Consider the following 9,687-nt stretch of genomic DNA (forward strand, 5'->3'; position numbering starts at 1 on the left):
ACTGCCCAGCCCTCCCTCCGGCCCCTCACGTGCTTCTCACTGCCCAGCCCTCCCTCCGGCCCCTCACATGCTTCTCACTGCCGAGCCCTCGCTCCAGCCCCTCAATATGAATTTCAAGTAGGTTTGTATGTCCTACTTTCTTCTGAAATCACCTTGGAATTTGGATTTCAGGTGCATTATATCTCTCAGTTAACCAAAAAAAAAAAAAACAAAACTAAACTTATGATTGTAAACCTCATATCTAAACACATATGAACAAGTGGACATTCTTCCTATTTATTTGGGGCTTAAAAAAATGTTCTAGTACTGTTTTGCATTTTCAGCATTGAACTTTATGTAGTTCTTGCCATATTTCCACCCAGGTAACATATGGCCTTCAGCGCTAAGAATGGCATCATTTGTTTTTCTCTTTGGCTATAGCCTATGATGGCAGCCTTGGTTGCCAACTTGACTATGTCTGGAATTAGCTAAAATCCAGGAAAGGAGGGCACACCTGTGAGGGATCTTTGCTTGACTTGAAGTAGGTAGATTCATTTCTAATCTGGATCTTTGAAGTTTGAAGACAGTCTTGAGGTGGGAAAACACACCTCAACCTGGGCTGCGTGCTGCTGGAAGCCTGTATGTGGACATAGTAAAAGGAAGCGCTTGTTCTTTGCTTGTTTTGGCCTTGCTGGCAAATCCATCTCTTCACTGCCATTAGAGCCTACTTCTTGAGGATTCTGGCATATCCAGAAGACCAGCTGAGACATCTAGCCTCAAGGACTGAGCAACTACTAGATTTTTCATTCACAGCCTGCCATTGTTGGATTAGCTGGACCACAACCTGGAAGACACCACTCTAATGAATCTCCTTTCTATATACAGAATTCGTCCTATAACTTAGGATCTCTAGGGAGCCCTGACAAACCACTGCAGATGGGCTGGAGTGTCATCGGTTCTTACACGCTGATTGCTTTCCCTCAGTCACCTTTGCTGAATGTTTGCATGAGTTCTGAAAGTTTGCAGGCATTCTCAGAATTGTTAGTCTCTTTTTTAACTTCATTCTTTATTTTTTTGACTGACTTCTGATTTTATAAACATTGCCTTAGCTAGGGTTCTAAATACAATGTTGAGTATTACTTATGGCAGCATATCCCTTACCTAAACCAAAGGCTTTGCTTTTAAAGTCTTACTGTAAGGATGATTTTTATTATAGGTTTTTAATAAATTCCATCCTAGAGGTTGAGAAACACTGTTGTAAGCTAAGAATTGATCACAAAGATCTGGAATTTTGCCAAGAATATTTCTGTTTCTATGAAGATGCTCATAATTCTCTTCAACAACACCTTGAAGTCGAAATTGTTCCAGTAAATTTCCTAGAGTCAATATGACCATGCAGTACAGACAGCTTCTACTTACCAAATGTATTACATACTTAGTAGTTTGTAATTTATTTCCTGATATTATTTCCAAACATTCTTATTGTATTACTAGATCACATATCTCTATAATTACATTAGGAAATATTACTTCATTCCTCCAATAATAAGCTAGTGATATAATTGTACTATATTGTAGATAATGCCTACATAGTACACAGTACTAATCGTTACACAATTTTATTCTAAGATTATTAAATCATTATATTAAACATGAAAGAACATAGCTAAATTCTAAACTATTACCAACCATAAAAATATAATTATGCCTGGTGTCCTCTGAATTTTTATAGCAGGGCATAACTGAACCTTACATTATAGTGCACATGTTTCCTAACCCTGACCCAACAGTCCTTTATGCTCTGTGTGCGTGTGTGCATACATGACATGTCTTCACTGGGGATCCAAGCGACAATCACAGGGTGCACCTGTCATGTCTGTTCTAAAATCTACAGGTCTATTTTTTTCCTTGATGACTTGCACATTTGTAAGGGTCTTGAAGACCACTGTCTTACAAAAAGTCCCACAATATGGATTTACCTAATTATATCTGTATGCATGAAACATTTTGAGCAGAAGTACTAAGGCAGTTTGTGTTGTTCCCATTGTTTCAGATGAAAAGGTGACATTAGGGCTGGAGAGACAGCCCAATGAGTGAGGTGCTTAACCAGCGTGCACCACCATAAAACCCCAGCTCTGGCTGCAGGCTCCTCTAACTAGAGCTAGCAGGCAGGTGAGGAGGCGAAGCAGCACTGCGGCCAAGAGCAGCCATTCCAGCTGGAAAAACAGCAAGCTCCAGTTCTGGTTAGAGGCCATGTCTCGAGGAAATAGAGCAGAAAAAAACAATAAAGCAGGACACCCAACACCCAGCCTCTGCACACATGCAAACCCACACACGTGTGCACACATACAGCACACACAACAAATAAGTAAAGAGGTGACACTAAGTTCTTAGACACATTTAGCATTAGGCTAAATATGTCTACCAGTTTTAATGTAGGAAATCATTGTTCATCTCTGTAAATTATCATAAGCTATACATTTATTTTAGCATGCTGACACCATGTAGACCTTGTTTCCCACACATGGCGGCTTCAGCAGTGACTGTTGACCCTTGTCAGACCACCAGAAAAGACCTTTACAACCCCTAGCAGAAACTAGGATTTTGATCCAACATTCAATGTTTCTATAAAACATTTGTATTTCTTTGGCTCGGTTGCTGTCAAAAACAAAAAATAAGTTGTCAGTACCAGTGCATACCTAGCTTCATCGGGGTGAGTAATCCGAACAGAATCATTGGGGATATAAATCATACTTGTATCTTCAATCTTATAAATCGCATGACCTCCAATATCTGCCATCTTCCTCCGCTTAGTTATTAACACAATATAGTAGCCTTCTAAGAACCTGACAAAACCTGCAAGTAAGAAAAACAAATATAATGTCACATAAACTTAGCAATGCAAATGATTTTAGAAACATATTTACCAAAGACTTTACACATTTCCTACTTTAACACTTTTATAACTTTACAGTCATATTTTTGGCACTTACATAACCTAAACTTATTTTGGGTAGTGGCTGGAGATGTGGCTAAGCTGGAGAAGTCCTCGCCTAGCATGCACAGAGCTCTGAGACAGTCCCAGCACTGATTAAGTCAGGCACAATGGCACTGACTTATCGTTTTGTCCCTTGGGATGAAAGCAGGAAGATCAGGTGCTCCCAGTCATCTTCAGCTATACAATGAATTTAGGGATAACCTGTGTTACATAACTAGTCCTATGTATGTGATTAAACATATAGAATACCTATAGAATACATATTGTATAAACATACATTATATAAAAAAGTAAGGAGAGTTGTTCAAGGGAACACTTTCAATTCTGTATAAAGAAAACCATCTAGTAGTCTGTCAATAAAGACAAATAACACACTGAGTTGTACACTTTAAAGTAAGATGGAACATTTTATGATTTACGCCACAATTCTATTTCTATATGCATACACACACACACACACACACACACACACTCACGTGCGTATACACACACAGTGCATGGAGTTACACGCACACTCACACAGATACAAATGAAAGAAGAGATTGTAGTAAAGGAAAACAATGTAAAAAATACATAATCAGGCTGGAAAAAGTGGCTCAGTGGTAGACTGTCCAGCATGCACCAGGGTGTAAGCTTGATCATCAGCACTGGAAAAAGGAGGAGTGAGATAAAACCATACATGAAAGGCACACTGACACCCTCTGAGCCAGTCGTCCCTGTCTCTGCATTTCCTAACTGATACAGCAAGGAGCTCACTTCTAACTAGACCAATTCAGTGACTGAGAGATGACTGTCACATACATGAGCTACTTAGAAAGGTGCCACAGGTCAGAGGTTTGGAGCACTTGGATTTTAACTTTCTAATTAAGGATATTCAGCCTATTCAGCTCTGTCTTCCCTTCTACTGCCCAACCACAGGCTCTAGCCTTACCTGACTAATTAAGATTTCACCTGACCGCAGCTGATTAACAGACACTCTTGAGGAAGCAGAATATACAAACAGCAATCCAACACTGCCACGACACCCATATGCTCTCTAGAGCTCATTCTAAACAAGCATAGAGGAGACTGCATACCACACATGGCACACTCCACACACAAGAAACGAGTCCCAGCACTATGTTATGACTGCGAAATACTGATGGGAAGGCTGGCCCTGAACTACAAAAAGCTGAGGAGGGCTGCTCTGGATTCTTATAAACTGTGTATCAACATAATAGCTTAAAAGAGTACAACAAAAACATCCACAAACTTGGCATGCTGAAAGTTAGCAGAGAAACTATTTCAGAATACAAGGTACCCATTTGTAATGTAACCACGTAAAATTTCAGTCATTTCACACACCTGTTCTTTTGACAGTGAGATGACCTTTTTTTTTAAAGGTAAGCACTTTCTATAATTTCAGTGCCCTTCAATATTTCTGAAACAAGACTATAAAGAACAGAAACTTTCATTAGCTATTTAGTCTTCACTTATCAGAACCATCCTTCATATGGGTAAACTGAACCTAGGAAACACATCTCCAGGAACTAAACTGCACTCGGTATGCATTGTATCATTGCTTGAGTCTCTTTATGTTGTCACCACCTCTGTGATGACAGCCTCGAGCCACAGAGGGCTCCCTTACTATGAGAGAAGTAGCTAAGATGGCCTTATCCAGAGCTTATGTATGTGTTAAATTAATACCTAGTTATCAGTTGATCAAATAAGCTTTCTAGTATTGAAATCTTGGTGATCAGTAGAAAATTAGGTAAAGAAGACTGCTAAAAAGCAAGCATGTCAAGAGCAACAAAAAATTATCAAAAAGTGCCACAAAAAAAAAAAAATCAACATTGCACAGTCTAAACATCATTTAAGGGCAACCAGTCCAATACAATGCCGGAGTACCCACTGCAGCTATTTTAATGTGATTTAATAATCTCCATTTACTTTGTATACTTAATCATCAAGGTTATTTCTATTTTAAATACTAGCCAATAAGACATTCTATACCACATACACCTTAGAAAATCACTGTCAAAAAGTTGTCCTATGGGCTGGAAAGATGTCTCTGTAGTTAAGAATGAATTGCTCTTTCAGAAGACTCAAGTTTGTTTATCAGCATCTACATCAAGTGGCTCATAACCTCCTACAACTCCAACTTCTCTGACTTCTGTGGGCATTTTCATACAAATGTATACACACACACACACACACACACACACACACACACACACACAAAGAAATCTTTGGAGTATAATCAATCAAAATTTTGATTATAAATCATAATGTAAATATCTGACATGTGAGTAATGACCCACAGGCTGAGAACGACTGCTCTAGTCCATCTAGTCACTAGAGAGACGGCTCAGCAGTTAAGAGCACTGATTGCTTTTCTAAAGGACCTGGGTTTGATTCCGAGCACCCACATAGTGGCTCAGAACCATCTTTAACTCCAGCTCCAGGAGAAGCACCACCCTCTTCTGACAGCATCAGGCACCAGGCATGCACATGGTGCGCAGACAGACATGTAGACAAAACAATCGTACACATAAAATAACAAGCACAAAAATAGATATTTTAGTTATGGTAAAATATCAGCTTTAAAATAATAAGGTGAGACTACTAAGCAACTATTTGGTTAAAAAACATACTATACTTAAGACCTACTCCTTTGTTCTTAATTGTAAAATATAATCAGTACTTGATTTAACAAACTTAACCAACATGGAGCTTATTAATGCAAGCGGATGGATTCATATGATATGAAAAAGCATCCCCAAGCCCCTGAACGCGTATCCAGTAATCAAGGACCTCAAAGGCCTTGCCGAGCCTCGGGAGGCAGCAAATGAAAGGAGCCAAGCGCCGCACAAGCCAGCTGCACTGTGGTCGTTACTTTTCCTGTTAAGGGAGCAAGATTTACTTTGGTTCCCTGTTTGAAGAGATACAGTCCACAGGGTGGAGAAGAAATGGCACAGAAGCATGGGGAAGAAGGGGCCTGGCCACACTGCAGCTACAGTGAAAAGAAAAAAAGCAGAGAGAGAAAAATGCTGCCATCCTCTGTTCAGGCTGAGGCTCCAGCCTACAGGGTGGCACTGCCCACCCTGGGGGAGGGGCATTTCCTGAGACTCCAGCCTACAGGATGGCACTGCCCACCCTGGGGGAGGGGCATTTCCTGAGACTCCAGCCTACAGGGTGGCACTGCCCACACGGGGGGAGGGGCACTTTCCTGCTCATGTATGACTTTCTGGAAACACACTCATAGATATACCCACAGTGGTAATTCTAAATCCTATCTAGTTGGCAATCAAGAATACCTACTACACGTCCCTTAACACTCTGTCTTCATGGGCGGTCACCAGGACCCAAAAAATGAATGTCAAAGCTGAGACACCACACTGAGAAAAAAAATAATTCAAATATGGCAGAGTATAGTAAATGTTTCAATAAGCAGACTTAAAACAGAGAGTACTAATTGGAAATGACATAAAGGCATGTTAGTCGTCAACATCAGCAGCAATGGCCCAGCATATACTAGAGCAGGTTTAAAAAGTCTCCGAGTCGCAGCAGTTGAGAAGCTGTGATGTGAATATCCTGCTTTTGTCATATTCAAGCGCCCCACATCCCTGAGCAACCTGCCTTTGCTAGGATAACTACCTGCCACCCCTCCAGATACTATAGGTAGGGGGCACCTATGGCCTCTGCTGTTGCTCCTACAGAGCCCCCACCTCTCTCCCTCATCTTCACCTGGACCACACTCCACCCTCAGGATGCAGTGTAAACCTCCTCTGCTCCGGGAAAGCTCTCCTGCCATTCCAGATCTGCGTATTACAAACTCTGACCTGACTGAACTTTCACCATAGGACTTGGCTGTGTAATTCCAACCTATAGTCGCCTTGTCTGAACTGGCTTCCCTCCTCTGTCCTAGACCAATCAGACACAGAGCTAGGAGACAAACCTCTTCCCAGAGTGGATGAACCGAGGCAGGAATAGTTACTCTGACAGTGTGCATTACCACTCACGAGCTCCAGGACTGAATGAAAAGATGGGAGAAGCTGAGCTGAGTGCCAGGTTCATTCCTCTCTGCTTCCTGACCGTGGCTGCACGTGACCAGCTGCCTCCTGCCACTGCCTCTGTGCCTTCCCTGCTGTGAAGAACTGTGCCCTCCCACTGAGAACCAAAGAAACCTTTCTAGGCTGCATTGGCACAACCATGAAGAAAGTAACACGTGTCAGCATGCAGCAAAGACAGGTTTAATGGTCTGTCCCGAGGAGGGGAGCACAGAGCACCTACATACAGGAAAAGAGAGGGAACGGAGCTTGAATAAAATGGGAAGGAGCAGGTGCAGGCTAAAGCAGGCTGTACCTAGAGAGATCAATAGCAGGCTAGCTGTGGAGGCACACAACTTTAATCCCTGCACTTGGGAGGCAGAGGCAGGAGGATCTCTAAGAGTCCGGCAGCCTGGTCTACAGGGCAAACTCCAGGCCAGCCAGAGGTACACAGGCCAGACAGGGAGATCCTGCCTCAGAGAGGTTGTGGAAGAGATCAACATCAGGCCTTTGAAGTGAACTAAAGTCCATTTTCCCTGCAAAGCTAGCACAGCTTGGAATCCCTTATCTGAAGCTCCACTGACCTTGCTATAAATGGGAACTGAGTCTCTCACTCACAGTGATTTACACTCTACAGTACGAATAGAATCTGTCCCTCTGTGATTGTTGAAGAAACTTTCTCACTGAGTAAGAAAGCGGTCGCTGTGATGGCTGGTTTTTATGTCAACTTAACACAAGCCAGGGTCACCTGGTGAGAAGGAATTTTAATCGAGAAGATGTTGCTTCTCCAGGTCTGGCCTATACATGGAGGGTCCAGCTCACTGAGGTGGCACCCTTGGGCTGGTGGTCCTGGATGTATAAGAAAGCAGGCTGCCCAAGTCACAAGGAAGCAGCGCTCCTCCATGGCCTCTGTGTCATCCCTGCCTCTAGTTCCTGCCCTGACTTCTCTGGATAGTGAACTATAAACACAACCCAAATAAACCATTTCCCCACGTTGTTTGTGGTCATTCTACTAACAAAGGAAATCCAAGTAAGACGTCATCCGAAGAACAAGTCTGTGACAGGCTATACTGCAGCCTGCCCTGTTCAATTTAGAGCAAGTTTTACTGTATCTGTAATTCTAGCAGACTGATAGGCAGTGAGGTAGATGCTTAGAGCTCAAGCTAATCTTAACTTTTCATTCCACAGCATGCCAGACAGTAGATACCTCCAAGCATTTCTCTATTTGTTAATTTCTATATAAACCTGAACAGTGCTAACTAAACACATGAGCGGATATTGTCTGATAGATTGATGACGATTGAAATAGCCAGAGCCATAGGGGATATGTTTAGACTATATAGCTATAGAGCCGTACGAGCTCTCTTTAAGTAATCTGTACCAAAACAAAGAAGCAGACGAAGGAGGCACACTTCTTACCTACAACACCGAAAGCTGAGACAGCTCGAAACAACCCGGAGGATCCTTTCTGGCTCATCTTTGTTCTGTTTCCTAGATCCAGGCGGCCAAGAAGTTCCCGCACTTCTTGTTGCGTGTACACATGCTGTGAAACAAGCACAGGGCACCCGTGAGACTTTCCCTGGGGTGATTTATCTGCCTCTGAAAACTGCCAGTTGCCTGCAGGACTCATAAATGATTTTGTGAACTGTGTAACGTATGACTGAGCTAGCACTGGCAAATGGCAGCAGGTACGCAACAACTGGTGGCTGGCTCACACTGCTGTGCTCGAAAACTAGGTTGACGCTTTAGAGTGCGCACTTGAGATCCAGAGATCAAAGGGATACACCTATTTCGGTAAGTTTGTGAACCCCTTAAGATGAGATGCAACCCCTTGAGTAGACGTGCATTTGTATGAGGTGGCCCATAACTGTTAAGTTCCTCAAGAGTCTCCCTGATCACTCATCCCCAGCACCATGTAAAGCCAAGAACACCTCACAATATTTATAGAAGCTTCCAGGCATATCCGGGGACATGGACTCCCAGGAGTAGTTCAGGAAATGAAAAACCGTAATAATGAATTTATCTACAATTGTTAGAACACAAAACATACTTCTGCAAAGATTTTAATGAAAACTATTCCAAACTACAACTACTAATGTATTTCATAAGACTGGAACCTATATGGATTCAGAAATATTTATCTAGGAAATTCAACATAAAGAATAAGTTTCCTCATTTGGAAAAGCTAAAAATTAACACGTCAGCACCACCACCTTATATGGTTCCTTTGACTAACAGCATCGTGTTCTTGCACACATTGTCTAGACAACACAGGATATGCATAACAACTGTTTAGCGTTTCTTAGTGTACAGCAACCCTTCAAATGTGCTTTCCATCAGCCTAATGAAACATCTGTACTGAAGCACAGCCACACAACCTCTGGTAGATGCAATATTAGTCATACTAAATCCTTAAAGGCCAGTGGGTTAGGAAAACGTCTTCATTGACTTTCTAGGGGATGTGTGCACAGACAAAATATAATTCTGCCTAGTTCTCAACACTAGTAATTTCTAAAAGCCAGTTAGAAAATTGGCTGGGCGGTGGTGGCAACACGCCTTTAATCCCAGCACTTGGGAGCCAGAGGCGGGTAGATTTCTGAGTTCGAGGCCAGCCTGGTTTACAGAAGTGAGTTCCAGGACAGCCAAGGCTACACAGAGAAACCCTGTCTCAGAAAAACCAAA

At 42.3% G+C, this 9,687-nt stretch overlaps 1 protein-coding gene across 1 annotated transcript in view; it reads right to left on the reverse strand.

Annotated features, from left to right (window-relative positions):
- The window catches only part of Fig4 (FIG4 phosphoinositide 5-phosphatase), a 92,908-nt gene extending 83,975 nt beyond the window's left edge, over positions 1-8,933 (reverse strand). The window contains exons 1-2 of the mRNA XM_031348426.1: positions 8,425-8,933; positions 2,679-2,835 (exon numbers count right to left, since the gene is read on the reverse strand). Of these exons, the coding sequence (XP_031204286.1) occupies positions 2,679-2,835; positions 8,425-8,635 (368 nt within the window). The 5' untranslated portion in view covers positions 8,636-8,933. The remainder of the gene's footprint in view (positions 1-2,678; positions 2,836-8,424) is intronic.
- Between the last annotated feature and the right edge of the window lie 754 nt (positions 8,934-9,687).

The sequence above is a fragment of the Mastomys coucha genome, unplaced genomic scaffold, assembly GCF_008632895.1.
Source record: "Mastomys coucha isolate ucsf_1 unplaced genomic scaffold, UCSF_Mcou_1 pScaffold3, whole genome shotgun sequence".
Taxonomy (NCBI): domain Eukaryota; kingdom Metazoa; phylum Chordata; class Mammalia; order Rodentia; family Muridae; genus Mastomys; species Mastomys coucha.